This window comes from Saccopteryx leptura, chromosome 1, assembly GCF_036850995.1.
Source record: "Saccopteryx leptura isolate mSacLep1 chromosome 1, mSacLep1_pri_phased_curated, whole genome shotgun sequence".
Taxonomy (NCBI): domain Eukaryota; kingdom Metazoa; phylum Chordata; class Mammalia; order Chiroptera; family Emballonuridae; genus Saccopteryx; species Saccopteryx leptura.
The window spans coordinates 335765723-335788628 of record NC_089503.1 but is presented as its reverse complement, the minus strand read 5'-3'; the positions used below and the strand labels follow the sequence as shown (position 1 = coordinate 335788628).

Here is a 22906-nt window from a genome sequence, read left to right as displayed (position 1 = left end):
ACCACTGAGCAGCCAGGTGGCGAGACAGTCACTGGTGCAGGTATTTTTCCCTGGTGTCTCAGAGCTGTCTGTGGAGTGGACCGCGCTCTCCACTGAGCACTGGGCCGAGTCAGTGGTTACACGCCTGGAAGTCATGGCTCTTCATAGTACACCATGGCATGTTCATACCTCCAACTAGAAACAAGTTTACTAGCAGGAAATACGTGTCGCAGTATGGAAAGGAAGACACATGCCGCGAATTGTTGTGTGGCTTGCCTGTAAGACAGTGCATGGAGACTTATTGGGTCAACACAAGGGAAGTCTAAGTGTTAACTTACTATGATGAGGATGTTAATTAGGCAGCACAATGACTCTGTGTTTCTAGCACAGGTAGGGAGGTGCTCCTGGGCGATGCTCTTTGGATAGAGAGGGACAGTGTAGGAACTGGTGCAGTCAGACATTAGCCCCTGCCTGGGCCTGTGGAGAGACTTACTGTAATTGAAGAGAGCAAGCCTCAGAACTTTGGACAGGCCCTTAAAATGGACTAAAGCAGGAGTCTCAAACTCGCGGCCCGTGGGCCGCATGCGGCCCGCCAAACAATGTTGTACTGATTTTTTTTTTCTTTTCAACTGCAGTGAGAAAAGCGTTGCGTAACAGTTGCCTTTTGTAGACCTAGTGCGGCCCGCCGAAGGGCTGTGATCTTGCTCTGCGGCCCACATGCTGAGTTGAGTTTGAGACCCCTGGACTAAAGCATCTTAGGAGAGGCTGCGGAGGCTGCTTGGAATGAGAGTCCCAGACTTGGCCCTGAGTCCTCCAGCTGCTCTGTCCGCTCCCTCACGGCCCCCAAGGAGCTCCCTGAGTAGTGCGGGCCTCTTCTGGTTCCCTCTTGTTGCGTTCACCAAGCTGTTCAGTGGGGGTGGAGGCACGCCCCACTCGCCCTCCATCTTTACCCAGTTCTGGGCAGGCCTGGTGGGTGTGTTGGCCCAGAGGCCCTTCTAGCACCTGGGTGTTCATGGTCAGCAAGTCATCCACGGTTCCCTGTCCTGGGTCTGTCTGTCTGTCTTGTCCTGGGTCTGTCTATGCCATTGAGCAGCCTGCATTTTAAACGGAGGCCTCGAACCACACAGTGGAGTACTTTTATAACCCAGTAGAGTAGTTTATAACCCAGATTAACGTGCCTGTTAACATTAATAGGTCCAAACCATTCTAAAGGAGACATTGTAATGTTGCACAGCTGGGTGTCAGCATTTAAAATCCTCCGTAAAGACGTACCTATATCTTTGCTGAATGAAATGCATTGGAGGGTTCTGGTTTCCAGGCCAGTAAACGGCCTGCTGTAAGACTTCCTGAGCATCGTCACCTAATGCAGATTATGCTCGGAGTGCTGTACATGAAGACACCAGAGAGCCACCATGGGGCCTCGCCTGAGGTACCAGGGCAGCTGGTCTGGGGCTGAATGCTCAGACCCTTATTTTCTTCTTTTTCTTTTTCATCTTAAGCTGTAATGATTTAGGTTTCAGAAGATAAATTAAGCCTGGAACTTATTTGGAGACTGACAATTCTTTCTCACTGGCCTGCTGGTGTGTTTCCAATAAAAACTGGTTGTTGTATATTTAGGTTGTTATAAACTAAGGCTCTAGGGTAGATGGTGAGTAGGAGGCAACTGTGCTTGATTTTCTGTTAGTCCATGTTTGCACTGACTCGAGCAATGTATGAAGAATTAGATTCCATGAGCAAGTGAAATTTATCCCAAGTATGCAAGGCTGCTTCTACATCAATCAGTGTAATCTCCCTATCAACAGCTGTGTTTGTCTACTTGGGCTGCTATAAATAATACCACGTCCTGACCAGGCAGTGGCACAGTAAATAGAGTGTCAGCCTAGAACTCTGGGGACCCAGGTTTGAAACCCTGAGGTCGCCAACTTGAGTACGGGCTCATCCAGCTTGAGTGCAGGCTCACTAGCTTGAGAGCAGGGTCGCTGGCTTGAGCATAGGATCATAGACTTGACCCCATGGTCACTAGCTTAAGCAAGGGGTCATTGGCTTGGCTGGAGCCCCCCCCCCCCCCCCGCCCCTCGGTCAAGGCACATATGAGAAAGCAATCAATGAACAACTAAGGTGCCACAACGATGAGTTGATGCTTCTCATTTCTCTCCCTTCCTGTCATCTGTCCCTGTTTGTGTGTGTGTGTCTCTCACAAAAAACGAAAAACATAGTCTGGGTGGCTTAAACAAAAGATTCATTTTTCACAGTTGTGAAGGCTGGGAATTCCAAGATCAAGGTGTGAGCAGATTTGTTCCTGTGAGGGCCCTCTTCCTGACTTAGGACAGTGGCATTCTCACTGTGTTCTCATATGATGGAAAGAGAGAGAGCTTGTGACCTCTCTTCCTGTATTTAGAAGGATTAATCTCATCATGCAATCTCACATTCATAACCTCATTTACCCCTAATTACTTCCCATAGGCCTATCTCCAAACACTGTAACATTGGGGAATGGAGCTTCAACATATAAATTTTGGGGACACAAACATTTAGTCCATAACAGCAGGTTAAACAAGAAAAATGATAGGATCATATCCACAGATGCAGAAAAAGCATTTAGTAAAAGCCAACACTCATTCGTGGTTTAAAAATGCTCCCAGCAAACTAAGAATTAAGTAGAACTTTCTCAACATAAAAAAGAGCTATCTCCAAAAACCCTACATCTAACATACTTGACGGTGGAAGACTGAATGCTTTCCTCTAAAACAAGGACTGAGGCAAGGTATCTGCTCTTACCACTTGTATCCAATGTGCTGCTACAGATTCTAGCCACTGCAGCAAGGCAAGAAGAAGAAAAGGAATAAGATTGAAAAAGAAGAAATGACACTGTCCCTATTTGTAGATGACATGATTGTCTACAAAGAAAATACCAAGGAATCAACAACAAAAACAACAATAAAACTCCTAAAACTAATAAGAATTCAGCAAACTTGCAAGATATAACATGAACACACAAAAATTTATTACATAGCAACGTTATTAACTGTGAATATGTGGGGATGGAAATAAAGACACAATACCCTTTATAGTCACTCCAAAGGAAATAAAATACTTAGGAATCAATTTAAGAAAACAAGTATAGGATCTGAAAAATTATAAAATGTGGATGAAAGAAATCAAAGGAGACATAAGTAACTGGAGATGCATACCTATTATGTTCATAGTTAGAAGACTCATCGTAGTGAAGATGATAATTCTCTCCAAATAGGTCTATACATTTACTGCAATTTCTTTTGAAATCCCAGCAAAGTGTTTTGCACATATATGTAAATATAATCAAAAATGTATGTGGAAAGACACAGACAGGCTCTAGGATAGCTAAAACAAATAAATCAGGTGGTGTGGTAGATAATGCAATGCGCTTGGAATGCAGAGGTTGCCAGTTCAAAACCCTGGGCTTGCCCAGTCAAGGCACATACAACAAACAATCAATGAACAATTAAAGTGAAGCAACAATGACTTGATACTTCTTGTTCTCTCCCCTCCTCTCTCTGTAAAATCAATAAATAAAAATCTTTAAAATAAATAAATAAATAAATCAGGAGGAATCACTCTACAGTGTGTCCGTAAAGTCATGGTGCACTTTTGACCAGTCACAGAAAAGCAACAAAAGACGATAGAAATGTGAAATCTGCATCAAATAAAAGGAAAACCCTCCCAGTTTCTGGAGGATGATGTGGCAGAATGTGCGCATGCGCAGATGATAACATAACACCGTGTATACAGCAGATACATGGCCATGCCAGTCGAGATGTGGACGGTACAGAGGAAAGTTCAGTGTGTTCTGTGGCCCACTAAATTCGAATCCGTGACCAAAGTGCAATGTGAATACTGGCGCGTTTATAATGAAGTGCCACCACATAGGAATAACATTACTGGGTGGGATAAGCAGTTGAAGGAAACCGGCAGTTTGGTGGAGAAACCCCGTTCTGGTAGGCCATCAGTCAGTGACGAGTCTGTAGAGGCTATACGGGATAGCTACCTAAGGAGCCCTAAAAAAATCTGTGCGTGAGCCCACATCAAACTGCACTGAATAGGTATGAAATTGGGAGAGTTTTCCTTTTATTTGATGCAGATTTCACATTTCTATCGTCTTTTGTTGCTTTCCTGTGACCAGTGAAAAGTGCACCATGACTTTACAGACACACTATACTGGATATTAAGGCCAACTATATAGTTACAGTTTTCAGAGTGTGTGGAATATTGGTGGAGTGATAGACAGATAGACACATAGATCAATAGAACAGAATAGAGAAACCCAGAAACTGACCCACACAAGTATGTCCAACTGATTTTTCCCAAAGGTGCAAAAGTAGTTCTAGAGAAACTCTGAACAAATGATGTTAGAGCATTTGGAGGCCCATAGGTTAAAAAAATGAACCTCGACACCTCGACTTACCATCCTATACAAAAATTAATCCAAAATGGGCCATGGCTTTAAGTGTAAAATTATAAAACTTAAAAAAGAAAAGTGTAACAGAAAATCTTTAGGTTCTAGGCCTTTAGAGCTAGGCAAATAGTTCTTAGACTTATACCTAAAACATGATCCATAAATGGAAAAATTGATAATAAATTGGATCTTATCAAAATTAAAAGCTTTTGCTCTGTGAACAACTCTGAAGATAAACATCCAACCAACAGATTGGGAGAAAATATTTTCAAACCACATATTTGACAATTCATATCTAGAATATATAAAGAACTCTCAATATCAACAGTAAAACAGCTAACAATTCTGTTAGAAAATGGCATGAAGAGACATTCACCAAATAGCACATGCCAATGGCAAATAAGCAAATGAAAAGATGTGTAATATCACCTGACCTGTGGTGGTGCAGTGGATAAAGCATCGACCTGGAACACTGAGGTCATCAGTTCAAACCCCTGGGCTTGCCTGGTCAAGGCACATATGGGAGTTGATGCTTCCTGCTCCTCTTTCCCTTCTCTCTCTTTTCTTTCTCTCTCTCCCCTCTTTAAAATGAATAAAAATTTAAAAAATCTAAAAATAACCTCACAAAGATATGTAATATTATTAGCAAATTAAAAACTAGAATAGGACCCAACGATTTCACTCTTGGACATATATCCAAGAGAAATGAAAGCTTATATTTACACAGAAGCATACAAAGAAATGTTTACAGCACCCTTATTGGCAATAGCCCCCAACTGGCAAAAAGCCAGCTGTCCTGCAATGAGAGAATGGCTTAACAAACTGTGGTATATCCATACCGTGGGATACTACTCAGTGATAAGAAGGAACTATGGACATCTGCATGGTTACACACTGTATTATTCTGTTTATATAACATTGACAAAGGGAGAGAGATGGAAAATATTCATGTTTTATCAGGGGTTAGGGATGAGGGTGAGAGACAGGTGAGGAGAGAGAAGTGGGTGTACTTTTAAAGGGGCAACAGGAAGGAAGATTTTTTGGTGAAAGAGCTGTTGTAGATTTTGGCTTTATCAACATCAATATCCTGATTCTGATGTTGTGTATAGTTTTGTAAGATATTATAATTGGAGAAAACTGAGTGAAAAATACATAGAAGGTCTCTGTATTATTTTTTAAAACTATAGATAAATTTATAATTATCCCAAAGTAAAAAGTTTAATTTGAAAAATTACAAAGGAGGCTTAGTGGATAGAGCAACAGCCCGGTGTATGGATATTTGAGGTTCAGTTCCTAGTCAGGGCACACAGGAGAAGCCACTATCTGCTTCTCCCTCCGCCCCCCCTTCCCTCCCTCTTCCTCTTTCACAGTCAATGGCTTGATCAATTGGAGCATTGCCTTGGGCGCTAAGGAGAGCTCAGTTGGTCCAAGCGCTAAAAATAGCTTGGTACTTGAGCATTGGTCCCAGACGGGGTTGCCAGGTGGATCCTGGTCGTAGCACATACATGGAGGGAGGCTGCATCACTGTCTCCCCTCCTGGCACCTAAAAAACAAAACAAAAACAAAGGAAAGGCAGGGATAACCAAATTCGATAATTAAAAGCTTTTATGGCCTAAGGGCCACAGTGTGCAGCTTCAGCCTAAGGCCAACCAAGGAGTGCCAGGCTCTTGGAGTTAGCCTTGTGCATGCAGCCCTACATGCAATATCTGTGCTTCCCTCTGCCTCAGTGAAGTGGCACCCCCCAACCCCCAGACATGAGTCCCTCTGGGCTTTCATTGCCTTGAGTTCTGGTGGTGTGTCTCTGGTATTTTTATGTCCTGTGAAGGCTATACTCCCACCTTAATAGCTTCAGGCACTGGAGTAATACTCTTAAGGTGCCCAGTCTTCCATGAGCTTGGAAGAAAAGGGTGTGGGAGTGACCCAATGTTTGCCACACACTTCTTAGGGTGGTTGGAGGACTAAATGGTATAATGAGTGCCTAGAACAGTGCTTGATTTTTGTAAGGGCTCAGTAAGAATTAGTTGTTATTACTGGAATCCCGAGACTCCAAGAATATGAAAACTTAAATGGAGGGTTTCCCACGAAATTGTCAGTTATAAAAGGTGACCCGCATAGGCAAAGTAGAAAATTTGGACTGCATAAAAATTAAAGACTTTTGTGTTATCAGAGGGCACTAACAACAGAATGACAAGGCAACCCACAGAATGGGAGAAAGTATTTGCAAATCTTTACCCACGCTTTGTCTAATGCACCACTACAGGTCAGGCAAAACAATTCAATCTTGGACAAAGGAATTGGATAGTTCCCCAAAGAAGATATACAAGTGCTCAATGAGCACATAGCAAGAAGTTCAACATCACTGGTCATTAGGAAAATTTAAATCAAAATCATAATGAAACTATTTCATGCCTATGAAGATAGCATAAATAAGACAGGACAAAACAAAATAACAAATGCTGGCAAGGATGTGGAGAGATTAGAACTCTAATTATGCATTTCTAGTGGGAATGTAAAATGGTACAAACACTGTGAAAAACAGTATAGTGGTTCCTCAAAAACCTTGCATAGAATTACAGTGTACTTCAGCAATTGCACATCTAGGTATATACCCCAAAGAAGTGAATGCAGGGATTTGAACAGATGTTTGTACACCCACGTTCACACAGTATTCATAAAAGCCAGACATTGGAAGCAACTCACATGCCCATCAATAGATAAGTGGATAAGCAAAATATAGTATGTACATAAAATAGTTATGTAGCAGTAACACAATTTTTCAGTATTAAAATGACCTATATATTATTAGCCTTAAAAAGGAATGAAATCCTGATACATGCTACAACATGGATGAACCTTGAAGATACTAGATTATGTGAAATAAGCCAGACAGCAGAGGACAAATACTGTATGATTTCACTTATGTGAAGTGCCAAGAATAGGCAAATTCATGGATACAGAAGTAGAATAGAAGTTAGCAGGCACTTTGAGGAAGGGGCGATTGGAAGTTATTGTTTAAATGATACAGAGTTTTTGTTTGGGATGATGAAAAAAATCTGGAATTGGAGAGTGGTGATAGTTGCATGACATTGTGAATATACTTAATGCCACTGAATTGTACACTTAAAATGACTAAAGTGGCAAATTTTATGTTATGCATATTTTACTGTAATAAATCACACACAAAATAACTGAACCAAGAAGCAGCAAACTTAGTCTAATTACCATAGAAGAGGTTAGAAACATTATTAGAGATGGAACCTTTGAAAAAAGCACTAGGGGCCTTGGCTGGTTGGCTCAGTGCATAGAGCCGTGATAGCAAACCTTTTTATAAAAACCGTCCACTTTTACAGTGCTGGTCAACCTGGTCGCTCCCGCCCACTAGTGGGCACTCCAGCTTTCATGGTGGGCAGTAGCGGAGCAACCAGACAGTGCTGCGATTGGTTCACCATGAAAGCTGGACCGCCCACTAGTGGGCGGGAGGGACCAGGTTGACCAGCACTGCAAAAGTGGGTGGTTTTTATAAAAAGGTTTGCCATCACGGGCATAGAGTGTCGGCCTGATGTATGGACATCCTGGGTTCCATCTCCAGTTAGAACAGACATGAGGAGTGACTGTCTGCTTCTCTCCCTCTTCTGTCTCTCTCTTCCTTTCTCACAGCCAGTGGCTCGATTGGTTCAAGTATCGGCCTGGACAGTGAGGATAGCTGGGTTGACTTGCGCATTGGCCCCAGGTAGGGTCGGTCGCCAGGTGGATCCTGGTCAGGGCACGTGTAGAGTATGTCTATCTCCCCTCCTCTCACTTAAAAAAAAGAAAGCACTAGGGCCAAATGGTTTCTTAACCTGGTTCCATATTTTAACAACAAAAATATAACAATTTCAATGTTATTTAAGCTATTGTAAATCGTAGAAAAAAATAGACTTTGTGAAACCACTATAACCTTAATACCAAAATTAGGGAACTGTTAGTGAGAGAGAAAAAAAGAGAGATAGTACAACAGCTATAGATCAATCTTAATTATAGCTCAATATAAATGTAAAAATTCTTAATAACATTACTGAAAAGAATACAGCGCTTAATCAGAAGTGTGTGACTAAGTGGAGTTTGATCCAGGAAAACAAGGATAGTTCCATCATTCATTGTACCGACAAATTAAAAAAGAAGAACATCTCACACCTGTCAGAATGGCTATTATCAAATCAATAAACAACCAGTGTTGGCGAGGATGTGGAGAAAAGGGATCCTGTGCACTGCTGGTGGGAATGCAGACTGGTGCAGCCACTGTGGAAAACAGTATGGAGTTACCTCAAAAAATTAAAAATGGAACTGCCTTTTGACCCAGCAATCTCACTTCTGGGAATATATCCTAAGAAACCTGAAACACTAATTTAAAAGAATATATGAACCCCTTTGTTCACTGCAGCATTATTTACAATAGCCAAGATCTGGAAACAGCCAAAGTGCCCATAAGTAGATGAGTGGGTATAAAAACTGTGGTATATTTACACAATGGAATACTACACAGTCATAAAAAATAAGGAAATCTTACCCTTTGAGACAGCACGGATGGACCTGGAGAACATTATGCTAAATTAAATAAATCAAAGAAAGACAAATACCATATGAGTTCATTCCTATGTGGAATCTAATGAACAGAAAGAACTAGCAAGCAAAATAGAGACACACTCATATGTAGAGAGCAGACGGACAGCTGTGGGAGTTGGGGGGTGGGTTTGGTGAAGGGTATGGAAGAATTGAGCAAGAAAGGACAAAAGAAGGCTTATGGACAGGGACAACAGTGTGGTAATTGTGGGGTGGGTGGAGGAGGGTCTGGGGGGATAAATGGTGATGGATGAAGACTTGGGGTGAACACACAATACGGTGTTCAGAGATGCGCTGTGGAACTGAGCACCTGAAACCTGTATAATTGTGTCAACCAGTGTAACCCCAATACATTTAATTTTTAAAAAAGGAAAGAAAAAATTAAAGAAACATGATTATATTAATAATTGCCCAAAAAGCAGTGATTTCTAATAAAGACCAGAAAACGAGAGAGGGCAGTTCTTCATCTCCCAACCATAGTTCATCATGTTGTGAACCACCATGCTTTGTTCTGTCAATTGTCAGCCTATTCAAACTTTAGTCTAAGCAGCTTCCTGTGAGGAACATGGGGCCTTTAACTAAATGCCTTATCACTCAGGGACTGTTGCACTGCAGTGGCCAATGGAATCCTTCACAGCCATTTCAGTTGCTAGAAATATTTCAGTTCTTCTTGCTGGTGGTCCTTTCTAGAAGCAAGCCCAACCCTGACAGTTACTGGATCACCTCAAAAGGAATTTGCTTATTAATTAAGCCATTATATTTGAATAATTAACTTCTAACAATATAACATTTCAAATCATCCCTCCAAATTTTTTATGATTACTAGGCTATCCCCAAAACAAGTCTGAGAGAAGCATTCTGAAGCTTTTTGGCACAGGAAACTGCCCCTCTTACGAGGGAGGATTGTTACTTTACAGGCTGACCCCAACACCCTTGCCCATGGGTGTTTGGACCGTCGATCTTAGTGCAGGAATCTGACCCCACCACGTTTACTGTTTTTAAAATTAGCTTTTTCTTCCATCCTGAGATTGTCTTGAATTCTGATTTTTGTCCATGGAATTTACTCCCTCGCTGCTGCTTGTCACCTATAGTCTGATTAAGATGTGATGTGTCACTCATCCAGGTGGACAGGTAGGCAAAACACATTTGCAACAAGAAAAGAAGGCTTTTTTAAAGTACTATAATTTGTTTAAATGTAAAGTTTTATTTTCTCACTCTCCTTTGACCTGTGGTATTTTTTCTTTACTCATTTTTTACTGAACGTCTTTATCACTTTGTCTTCTTTAAATCATAAGCCTGAGAAGGACTTTGAATGAAGTTTTGGACCCAAATGGACACCATTCCAAGCGGTTGAGACCCTGGGGGCACCTAAGGAAGCTGGCGGGGGACATCTGCCATTTAAAACTGAAACAAGGGGCCAAGTGGCCAGGGCTCCAGCTATGTGTGCAGTTCTGCCACAAATAATATTTTAGATCTTGAAAATCCATTAAACCTCTTTTTTTTACTATCCTCATCTGAATTAAACTCTTAAAGACTGTTCAATATGAATATTATTTTGTTTCTAGAATATGCATCACTCTTATTTTACTAGCATTATAATGTCTTGTTTCTGTGTCTGTCCTTTCTTTTTTTCCGAATGCTGCAGATAAGACATTACTTTTCTCACAAAAGACTGCACAGTTACAAAATAGTCCTGCAGATGTAAAATACAGTTTAGGATATATAGTCAATAATATTGTAATAACTGTGTATGGTGCAGATCGCTACTAGATTTATGGGGGGATTACTTTGTAAGTTATATAAACGTCTAACCATTAGGCTAAATACCTGAAACTAATATAAATTGAATGTCAGCTGTAATTAAAAAAAATTTTAATTTAAAAAAAGGCTGTACAACCCTCATGTTTCTCATGATCTCCTGAAGAAAGGAACTATTGTCATTTTGAAATTATTATACTAATCCAACCTAAATTCTTCCCATTAAACTGTTTCCCCTTGTGTGGGTCACATCTATGCACCTGCCCTCCTTGTAAGAGCCCCAGCTAAGATGTTTAAATGGTTTTATTTTTTGAAATAATGGGTCTCAATTCCTTCATCCTCCTTTGTCCCACGTCTCCGTGTGACTTTGGACGTAAGTGTGTCATCAAGCAACGACAGTGTCGTTGCTAAATGAAATAAAGCTCAGGCTTATGATTTAAAGAAGACAAAGTGATAAAGACATTCAGGAAAAAAATGAGTAAAGAAAAGGTACCACGGGTCAAAGGAGAGTGAGAAAATAAAACTTTACATTTAAACAAATTATAGTACTTTAAAAAGCCTTCTTTCTTTGCTATAGATGTGCTTTGCCTACCTGTCAACCTGGATGGGTGACACATCACATCTTAATCAGACTGTAGGTGACAAGAAGCAGCTAATTTTTTTTAATTTTTTTAAATTTTATTTATTCATTTTTAGAGAGGAGAGATAGAGGGAGAGAGAGAGGGAGGGAGAGAGAGAGAGAGGAGGGAGACGGGGGGGAGGAGCTGGAAGCATCAACTCCCATATGTGCCTTGACCAGGCAAGCCCAGGGTTTTGAACCAGCGACCTCAGCATTTCCAGGTCGACGTTTTATCTACTGCGCCACCACAGGTCAGGCGAAGCAGCTAATTTTTAACACCAACACCCATTCTCACTTTTTAGGCCCACTCTGGGGCTCATCATTCATGGGACAGGAATGCTAGTTTGAAAGGCCTGCCCTTTAGTAAGGAGGCTCTGAGACCTAAGCAGGAGAGAGGAGCTGCGATCCAGCCTCGGAGTCCTGGCTGGAAGAAGGAGTGACCAGATCTCAGCCCTGGGCTCTCAGGCCCCAGGGAGACAGTGGGAGGGGGCCGTCTTTCCAGGCTTGTTTCTGTGGGTTGTGGTTTTCCAGTGACTTCTGACCCTCCTCCCTGGGGCTTAGCCCCTACCTAGGGAGGTCTCTCCTACATAAACACCTGGGTCTACCTGCAGCTGTCCTGCCAGAAGGATTAAGCATCATATCTGAACACTGCTGGGCTTAAAATGCCTCCACTTCCTCTCAAGGTGTATTTTGGCTGGTTGCTTTTGGCTGGGCTCCCATCTGAACAGGAGTGCTCCCCCGGGAATGTTCCCTGACAGAGCGTGGCCCCTCCAGGGTGGCCTCTTCCAGCTGTACCAGGGACCACTGTTCTGTGCTCCCTTTATGATCCCCTGTTAGTGTAATGTACGGGTCACCTGGTTGGACAGGACTTGCTCTGAGGTCCTTGTGGGGCAGCTGTGTTAGGCGTGCTCGCTGGTTTACCGGCTGTAAGCCCTCTTCCTGATTAGTGTGTGAGCATTGGCAGCACCATGTGTGTATAGCCTATATAAGGCCGTGGGTTCTTGCGCTCAGGGGAATTGCAGATGCACGGATTGCCTGCCAGTCACTGCGAGGGGCCGTTTTTGCTGTTGTTTGCCTGAGAGGCGGTTTCCCCTACCTGCTTGCTTGTGCACCTTTGTGACACTCTATTAAAACGGAATGGCCCCACCCTTTCTGGCTCTGCAGTTTTTCATACCGAATCCGGTGTGGACTTGCCTGGCCTCAGCCAGCAGCATTACATCCTTGTGCAGCAGTTCTGCTGGAAGTCGGGACCTCAAGGGCTCAGCCTCCAGAACAAAGCAGCACCCAGACCAGAGCCCCAGAGCTGTGGACAGTGGGGTCACCTGTGTGTGGTTGTTGCCTGGCAACATCTCAAGGCCCTTTGCTGTTCAGTTCCCTGGAAGTGAACAGGCGCTGGGCCTCTGCCTCGCCCTGCTCAGATCAAGGGAAATGTGCACCCTGCAGGGTCCTGTGACCTCTCACCCTTGCCCGTGACAGACGGCTCAGCCTGCTCTTGGGGCAAATTGGAGGAACCAGTACCTTTGAAGGGTAAAGGCAGGGGTTCATAACTGCTGGGTACGTTAGAATCACCTGGGACTTAAACACTCACAACAGATCCCATCCTAGGCTGATGGAATTCGACCATTTGCTAGTAGGGTTTGGTTTTTTTTTCAGGTGACTCTAGCGTGCAAGAGGGTTGAAAACCAGTGGTTTATGTCAGTAGGTCTCAAAATGTGGTCCCGTGCTAGCAGCATCTGTTTCTCCTGGGAGCTTGTTAGAAATGCAGGTTCTGTGTCTACCCCAGGCCTACTGAGTCAGAAATGCTGGAAAGCCCTGGGAACTTGTTAGAAATGCAGATTCCGTGTCTACTCTAGGCCTACTGAGTCAGAAATGCTGGAAAGCCCTCCTGGGAACTTGTTAGAAATGCAGGTTCCGTGTCTACCTAGGGCCTACTGAGTCAGAAATGCTGGGAAGCCCTGGGAGCTTGTTAGAAATGCAGGTTCTGTGTCTACCCCAGGCCTACTGAATCAGAAATGCTGGGAAGCCCTGGGAGCTTGTTAGAAATGCAGGTTCTGTGTCTACCTAGGGCCTACTGAGTCAGAAATGCTGGGAAGCCCTGGGAGCTTGTTAGAAATGCAGGTTCTGTGTCTACCCCAGGCCTACTGAATCAGAAATGCTGGGAAGCCCTGGGAACTTGTTAGAAATGCAGGTTCTGTGTCTACCTAGGGCCTACTGAGTCAGAAATGCTGGGAAGCCCTGGGAGCTTGTTAGAAATGCAGGTTCTGTGTCTACTCCAGGCCTACTGAATCAGAAATGCTGGGAAGCCCTGGGAGCTTGTTAGAAATGCAGGTTCTGTGTCTACCCCAGGCCTACTGAATCAGAAATGCTGGGAAGCCCTGGGAACTTGTTAGAAATGCAGATTCCGTGTCTACCTAGGGCCTACTGAGTCAGAAATGCTGGGAAGCCCTGGGAGCTTGTTAGAAATGCAGATTCCGTGTCTACCCCAGGCCTACTGAGTCAGAAATGCTGGGAAGCCCTGGGAACTTGTTAGAAATGCAGATTCCGTGTCTACCCCAGGCCTACTGAGTCAGAAATGCTGGGAAGCCCTGGGAACTTGTTAGAAATGCAGGTTCTGTGTCTACTCCAGGCCTACTGAGTCAGAAATGCTGGGAAGCCCTGGGAACTTGTTAGAAATGCAGATTCCGTGTCTACTCCAGGCCTACTGAGTCAGAAATGCTGGGAAGCCCTGGGAACTTGTTAGAAATGCAGATTCCGTGTCTACTCCAGGCCTACTGAGTCAGAAATGCTGGGAAGCCCTGGGAACTTGTTAGAAATGCAGATTCCGTGTCTATTCCAGGCCTACTGAATCAGAAATGCTGGAAAGCGACCCAGATGAGCCTTTTAACAAGTCCCCCAGGACATTCTGCTGCATGGTCAAGTCCGAGAACCACTGGTTTAAGGCATAATATTAATACAGAGAGCCAGACAGCTTTATGTGACCTGTGACTATAACTGTGCAAAAGCATCAATAGAAAGGATGGACTGCAAAAGAGGGGATAAAATAATAATAGTTATATTCGGTGATAGCATTACAGGTGATTTGCTTTCATCTTCTAAATGTTTAGGAATGTCCTTATGTTGCTTATATGTTCTTTTAAGATCTGGGAAGTCCTGGGTTGTGGTGATGCAGGGTTGGAGTGTTCCATGCTAACAGGTGCAGACGAGAGCATCGTGAAGAATATAGCACGAGGAATGGCTCTTGCTCAGACAGGCCCAACACGGCAGGTTTCAATGGGGAGAATTACCTTGGCCCCTTTTCATTTCACCTCTGGCTCTTAGCTCATTAGAATCACCTGGGGAGGCTGTAGAACAACTGATGCCTGGACCCCACCATAGAGAGGTGGGTTAGAACCTCTAGTAGAGGTTGATAGATGGACAAACAGACCAGTTCACCAGGTGATTCTCGTGTACAGTGAGAATGGAAAACCTCCCGCTGTCCCTGAGATTCTAAAGAAAGCAGGTTATTTCCAAGCACTGTCAGAGTCTGGGAGTCTTGGGAGCTCCCTGAGGTGAGACACAGAGCTCTTCTGCCAGGGGACAGCCCCACCCCCACCCCCACAGCGGGAGAGTGGGGTGTCGGCCTGGGGACTGGGATTAGACGGCATAGGGGTGAATCCAGACTCGAATTACCTGCTGTATGACGTAGAACAAGCAATGGTCTTGCCATGCCTCAGTTTTCTCGTTTGTAAAATGGGCTGGATAATACTGCCTACAACCATAGGTTGTTGGGAGGGCTGAATGAGCACCCAGTGACTCCTTGGCCTGTGGCCTCTTTCCAGCCTCTCCGGCTGCCTATACCTGTCATAGTCTGTTTTCTCGTTGCTCAAATGCACTCTGTCCCGCCATCCTGTTAGCCTTCCTCACACAGGAAATGAACTTCCCTGTGTTTCAGAATGTCTTTGAGCCTTTGTGAAGGTCACTTCTCCAATATCCTTGACAAGGACACATGCTGACAGATGGAGCCGGGGCCCTGTTATTTTGCTCCATCTGATCAGCTGTGGACATTCCATGTAAAGAATCAAGGTTAAGTATAGCATGTGCTGGGCACAGTCGTCAGCCAAGGACGGTCCCTCCTCATCTCAGACATTGCTTTTTTATAAAGGCTTTTTATATTTCGCTTTCTTGGGAGGAACTTTTTCTTAATGAAGAATTCTAATTTTAAAGTGAGCTCTGACCTCTTTCTTTCCAGAATCATTCTAGTGCTTTGATTGCATTTCACGGGTAGAAATTAGGTCCCTTATTGTTTGCGCTCTGTTTTCCTCCATGGCTAGTTACCCAGTTACCCGTGGCAAACTGGCACTTGATTGAAATCACAAATGGTATTTTCCTGTTAGAATTTCAGTAAAGGTCTTTGGGGAGTTTTACCAAGGTGCTGAAAAGGACTTAGGGCAGCCTGAGACTCTCGTTCCTCCAGGTGTGCTTTAGCATGCTTGGGGCCGTGCTGAAATGACGTTTGAAATGGGTGGAAACGTTTCTTCACATTGAATTGAGGGAGAAAGCAAAGGGGACATAAGGTCTCCTTTAGAATTCGGAGAATTCGGAGTTTGGTACGGTCAGTGCTCGGAGTAGGAGTTGATCTCTACTACAGAGGGTTAGGCCGGGTGTGACCCTCAGTGTTGTTCCTCAGGAGCCGCATGCTTAGGGCAAATGAAGGGAGTGCTCATGCCTCTGACCCAATAGCAGGCTAGGAAGCCTCCCCAGGTGCACAAGGTGATGTGTGCGCAGTTGTGTTCCGCAAACCACTGGAAGCAACCTGCCTGTCCAGGAGTAGGACACTGGGTAAACAATGAATAAAGGAACTGGAACTGCACCTGAGAATATGAAAAGAAAATCTCAAAAAAAATATAATGTTGGACCAAAAAATTGCCAGATGATATTGTACAGTTTAAAACTATTTGTGTAAGGTGTTTGAAAACCAGACAAAACAATGTTTATGTATTGTTCATGGCTACAAACTTGTAGTAAAATATAATAGAAGGCAAACTAATGATGAATATCAAATTTAAGAGTGGTTACCTCTGGGGTGGGAGGGGAGATGAAATCTGGGAGGGATTCGTGGTTTCCCTAATATTAGTTTTTTTTGTTGTTGTTGTTTTTTTCATTTTTCTGAAGCTGGAAACAGGGAGAGACAGTCAGACAGACTCCCGCATGCGCCCGACCGGGATCCACCCGGCACGCCCACCAGGGGCGAAGCTCTGCCCACCAGGGGGCGGTGCTCTGCCCATCCTGGGCGTCGCCATGTTGCGACCAGAGCCACTCTAGCGCCTGAGGCAGAGGCCACAGAGCCATCCCCAGCGCCCGGGCCATCTTTGCTCCAATGGAGCCTCGGCTACGGGAGGGGAAGAGAGAGACAGAAAGGAAAGCGCGGCGGAGGGGTGGAGAAGCAAATGGGCGCTTCTCCTGTGTGCCCTGGCCAGGAATCGAACCCGGGTCCTCCGCACGCTAGGCCGACGCTCTACCGCTGAGCCAACCGGCCAGGGCCAATATTAGTTTTCTTAAAGCTCTTAGAGGATGTGTACATTTAAAAATACTATTCCTCTTTTTGAAGGGCTGAAATAATTTTGTAATTTTCCCATTTTTTTTTAAAGGGGGAGAGCCTGTTCTATTCAGTTGGCAGCAGTCTGAGTTTTGAGTGATTACTGACCAGGTTCCCTGGGCTGAGTAGCTTGACCTTTTGCTGTTCTCCCACGTCACCCCATCGGTTCACGGTGGCCACCTCACCAGCCCTGAGTATCAGCACCAGTGGGTAACACTTGTTGTTTTAATGAGTGGGGAGTAGAAATTATGCACTGAAGGAAATCTGCACATTTGGGGCCTATTTTGTTCATTGATTACAGTGCCAACAGCCAGGGTTAACTCAGACAAACTTGAATTCTGGGTCAATTCATTAGGATCTTCTGCCAAACCAAAGGGGAAGGGGAAATGCCACTGTACCACCTGCTGCAGGGGACAGAGTTTGATGTCCTGTTTGAAATCGGTGTTTGCTTTGCATTAACAGCATGGCCGGACGCCCCTGCACCTTGCTGCCAATAAAGGTCATCTTTCTGTGGTTCAGATCTTGCTGAAGGCTGGCTGCGACCTCGATGTTCAGGATGATGTGAGTAGAAGCCATCATTCTATCGGGACGGGTTGTCAGAGGAGCTCGTCTGCCTGGATTTCACAGTACAGCGTGGAACCAGCTATTAGGTGGGAGGGTGGTAGATGTTCTTCAGCACTTTTTAAATTTACCTGGGTCCCCGTGGTGGGAAGAACTTACTCTTGAAGACCTACTCTGGGACCCATGCTTGGTAGCAAGTTAGAGTTTGGGAATTTGAGGTAGTTTCTCCATCATGGTTCATTTCCTATCTAGTATCATTCAAGTGCAGAGACTTAAAGGGCATTTTGCCTGTATCCTGTTTCAGTATGAAGGAGCATGTGTGTGTGTGCGTGTGTGTGTACACACACACACGAGTATGGGCAAGGCCTGATGGAATTGTGTATAATTGACCAAGTGTACCATTAGAGAAGAGGTAGGGCTTAAAAACTTAATTTTATTTTCTCCCCTTGATTTCTCTTAGTGTACATTTAGTTTAAAACAGCCTATTTAAAGAAAACAAAACTGACCTAATAGATCCCAGGAAAAAGGAGGGCTTCAGAGAGTTCACTCTGATGCTATACCATTATTAGGACTCAGCCTCTGAGCCTCTTTATTGAGATTAGAGAGAGACTCCAGGTGGCTCCTTTGGGGTCAAGTATCCACTCCTGAGCCGATTAGCAGTGGTGGTGGTGGGATCATGTTGTGTGTGGAGTACCTATTGGGTCTTTGAAGAATGTGGCTTCTCTAAGAAGGGAATATAGAAAAGATTGTGAATTGATCTCCATTTTAGGAAAAAGTCCTGTGATAATGTGATTGGAAACTGTTTCTAATTAATTTCTAACTCTAGATTGTGTAGTAGGACTCCAAGAAATGAGTACTTTTATGTGGAACACAGAATCTTGGAGAGTTTGCACTTATAACCTCTTCCAGATTGACCTTTAATAACCGTGGTGACAGAGTATTATCAAATTTCAGACTCTCATGTGTGCATGCTAGGATTTGCATTACCAAAGTGCTTCTAGTTTTCTTTGAGCCTCTTTGTAATGTTCTCAAACTTGGCAAACACACAAGTGAGGACAGCATTCGCAAAGAAATACGTAACTAAATAGGTTATTGTGTTATGTTGGGTAGAAACTGTCCAGTGTCATTCATAAATCTCTGGTTATATTTGGAACCTGTTGTATCATCAAGAACATCATTTTCAAAAAACACCGATTTAGCTTTAAGCTGTTGATTTCTACCTTGAGCAATACTTTTTATTTTCCTATACTGTAGCCATCATAGCATTCATGATTATATGGTATCCTTAGATGACAGCAAAAACACAGGGGGAGAGAGGAGATTCTGACCACAGGAAAGGCAGGCCTGGTAGTTGCTGATGCACACACCTTTGGCTGCATCTGGTCTTCTCTTTGCATAATTAAAGCCCTTGCTTGCCACGGTGGCTGTTGCTTCTCCCAGATAACATAAATCAAAACAAAATAAGAACACAACAACAAAACAGTATACAAACAGGTGAGAATAAAAACAATGGCATGGAGAACTAGTGAAGACAGGTTCTGAAGTAGTGCATTTGCCAGAATATGGTTCGTGTCCGTTTTCTATGTATTTACTGTGCTTGTTGATGATCAGCCTTGAAACTTATGCAAGAATTTGAGGAAGAAAAACTTCATGGGTGTTCCTTAAAGATGCTGGGAAACTCGTTATTGAAAAAAATCATTTTAGAAGCTATCTATCATCTGAGACGTTATCTTGGATGATGGGTTGAAACAGAGAATGTTCATGGTGTGAAGCATTTACCCCTAACTTCATATTCCACAGATACTGTTCTTTGTGTCATGGTAGAGACTGAGAATTAGTTGAAGAATGACCTCCAGTGGCCTGGAGTGGGATTATTATGAATTTGAACCCGTGGAAACCAGTTCTTTAGAATATGCAACTCCAGAAGCAAATTCCCTCTTGCTTCCCGCCAATCCTGTCAACTCTCATTGGAGCTCTAACGCCATCTCTGATTGGTCAGTGAGCAATCACACAGTCCCCACCTCAGAAATAGCCCAGAACCCTGTGGCCACGGTAAAAGGCATGAAGGAAGAAAAAAATAAGAAAAACCAGAGAAGAAAGGCTAGGAAGAACCCTAGAAGATCAGAGAGAGACAAAGAGGTCAGCCTACTGCTTTGTGCACCTAGCCTGTCTTGAGCTTCCTTGCAACGTGTCTGCCTGTGTCACTTGGACGGGATTCCACCTGAAGAGGGGCATGCCCACCCTTGCATGACTGGGGTTTCTTCCATGAGCTTAGCTTTGGAGTCTGCTCACTCTTTTTCATCATGTGGGAGAGAATACTATAACTATGTCAGCACAAAGATTTTAGATTTTTAGGGCTTCCAAACCTCTTAAAAATCCCAATGTAAGAAACACTGATGTCAGAAAAATGGAGAGCTGGCAGTTCATTTATAAACAGGTCAATATATTCCCAATGAAAGGGCCAAACTGCAAGGTTGCTGGCTCTGAAAGTTTCCAGCTGCAGCATTTTCCTTCTGCTTCTTTGCAGTTAATCATTCCACAAATGCTCGCTGGGCGCCGGCGGTGGCAATGGCCCTGCACTGAAGCGCTTAGCTTGCTGATGCCATCAGAGCAGCCCGAACCCCACAGAAGTACCTGATCTTTTTAAAGACCGGTCCTAAGGTTCATTGGCTTTACAAGTTGGAAACAGGGGTGAGTGGAAAGAGCCTTGACAATTTGGATGCTGGCTCATCCATGCTCCCCGAGTTAGCTGGTTATCCCAGGCGAGGCACTGACCTGCCCTGGGCTTTTTTTTTTTTTTTTGGTGGTGGGTTTTGTTTTTTTTAATCAATAAATGAGGGAATCAGATGCCATGGCACTTGAAGCATAATAGGGGATCAGTATGTATTCACTGAATAAATAATGAGTAAATGCTGTTGAGAGTGCTATACCTTCCCCAGCTTTTTAAAAATTTCCCCCAAGTTTTAGAGTTTCATGTTTAATTTAAGCCATATAGAAATATAAGGATTATGTCACCATTGCTCCTTGGGTCTGTTAATAAGTATGCATCGAGGACACGTTTTGTTCTTGTTTGTGTCCTATTTCAAAGAGGAAATATTTCAACAGTAAATTTTAGTTTTCTAGGAGGATAAATTGATTCGCAGGTGATTGACCCTGTTCCAGTTGAGGCTGTCACTTGCTCAGTTGTTTGTGTCATGTTCTTGGGACGAGTGGCTCTGGGGTGGATGGCCTGAGGGCAGCCCTTTGCTTATGTAGTTCCTGCTCCACAGAGCCCTTACTTCTCATCTTCGTGATTTAAGGGTAGCTGGGTTTTGTACACCAGAGAAGGCGTCCCCCCCCACTCCCCCGGAATCACACCATCTAGTGCTGACAAAACTCACGGTGCAACCAAAGAACAGCAGCCACTTAGGGTGGGGAGCAGCGGGCTCTAGCCTTCACCGGTGCTGATCGACTCACGAGGCAAGGACTCAGGCTCTGAGGGGAACGAAGACGGGCTGGAGACAGGCAGTGCCACACGGGGGTCTCCACGGGGAAGGGCCAGCATCTGCCCTGGGGTAGGACCGTTTGTGTTCTCACCGCAGCCTCACACAGCTGTTAGGTCTCCTTGAACGTGATAATCCATCTGGAAATCGACTCCTAAGGGCTGACCTAAAAGTTAGTTAGCTTCTCGCATTAAGCTAGTGTCACAAAGGAAAATTATCTCGAGGGAAGTAAATACAGTAGATTGATGCTGAAAGCAAATAATTCACAATGGCTCCAAAGCTGCCTTGAATCATCCTTTAGTGGCAGCTTGTGAGACATGATAAAACATTTGACCTAAAGCAGCACTTAGAGTAGACTGCGCCCTGGTCAGCAGAGGCCCTGGGTGTGATGACTTGTGTGGCAAGAGTGGTGCACACACCTGTGTGTTCAGGGCTTATTGCTCACACTTGATGCACAGCATGGATGGAGCGGTTAAGTTTCGCCATGTCAAAAGGTGGTTCTGATTGGCCCAAGGCGTGCAAGTTAGAGTGCCAGCAGTTTGTGGGAATATTAAAAGGTCTCCAACTCTTAGCAATCTGGTCATGTCAGTATTTACCCTGAAAGAGAGAGCCTCAATCTCGCCTTTCTGGCTGAGGACAGAGTGCCACCTTCCCCGTCAGATCAGCAATAGTAAATTGTACTTGAGGTCCATTTGGGGAAAACCCATCCATGTTCTGATAGGGAAATGGGCAGACTTGGAAATTCTTATAGAAACTTAAAACAAATTAAGATACGGGCAGTTTCTCATATTTTTACTTGTTTGGGCAAGAAGTGTACCTCATCTGGAAACACTTCTTAAGATGTATGAGATGGTTATGTAATGGCTTGTCACACCTGCCACTGCTGACCCAGTGGCAACATCCTTCTGCCTGCATGCCACCCAGAAAGGGCCCTCTTTGAATAAGAGGCCTGGGAAAGTGGAGAAAACCAAGGCTACACTTAATTTGTATTGGGAATCATAGCTCCGGGTGCTGAGGGCAGTTGTCGGTGATAGAGAAGCTGTGGACAGGGGATGAAGTCCTCATAATGGGGCTCGATGTCCTGACCATCACTGAGGAAACCCTTACATTCTATGAGTGAACAGTGACCAAAGGTTCTGATGAGACACTGACAGTCCCATTACTGGTATATTGTTAGAGCTTAGACTTTTAATAAATAGTGGTTTTTCCTGATGTGAAAAATTAAATGTTAAATAAAGAAGTTGGAAGGTATTGAAAAGTATAAGGAAGGAAATAAAAATCACTTCTTACGGATTTATTTTTAAGTGAGAGGCAGGGAGGCAGACAAGTTCCTGCATGATCCCAACAGGTATCCACCTGACAAACCCCCCTACTGGGGGATGCTCAGCCCATCTGGGGCTGCAGCTCCGTTGCTTGGCAACTGAGTTATTTTAGTGCCTGAGGCAAGGCCATAGAGCCGTCCTTAGCACCCAGGACCAACTTTCGCAAACCATTAGAGCCATGGCTGCGAACTGGCCAGGGCCTTCTCATAGATTTTTAAAGGGATATTTCTTTATTTTTATTTATTTATTTTTTGTTTTGTTTTGTTTTGTTTTTTCTTTCCTGCATTTCTCCGAAGCTGGAAATGGGGAGAGACAGTCAGACAGACTCCCGCATGTGCCCTACCGGGATCCACCCGGCACGCCCACCAGGGGCGAAGCTCTGCCCACCAGGGGGCGATGCTCTGCCCCTCCGGGGCGTCGCTCCACCGGGACCAGAGCCACTCCAGCGCCTGGGGCAGAGGCCAAGGAGCCATCCCCAGCGCCTGGGCCATCCCTGCTCCAATGGAGCCCCGGCTGCGGGAGGGGAAGAGAGAGACAGAGAGGAAGGAGGGGGGGGTGGAGAAGCAAATGTGCGCCTCT

At 44.3% G+C, this 22906-nt stretch overlaps 1 protein-coding gene across 4 annotated transcripts in view; it reads left to right on the top strand.

Annotated features, from left to right (window-relative positions):
- ANKRD6 (ankyrin repeat domain 6) overlaps nt 1-22906 on the top strand; it is a 256918-nt gene that overhangs the window by 186494 nt on the left and 47518 nt on the right. For all 4 annotated transcript variants that reach the window (XM_066358884.1, XM_066358883.1, XM_066358880.1 and 1 more), the window contains exon 3: nt 17425-17523. In XM_066358884.1, the coding sequence (XP_066214981.1) occupies nt 17425-17523 (99 nt within the window). The remainder of the gene's footprint in view (nt 1-17424; nt 17524-22906) is intronic.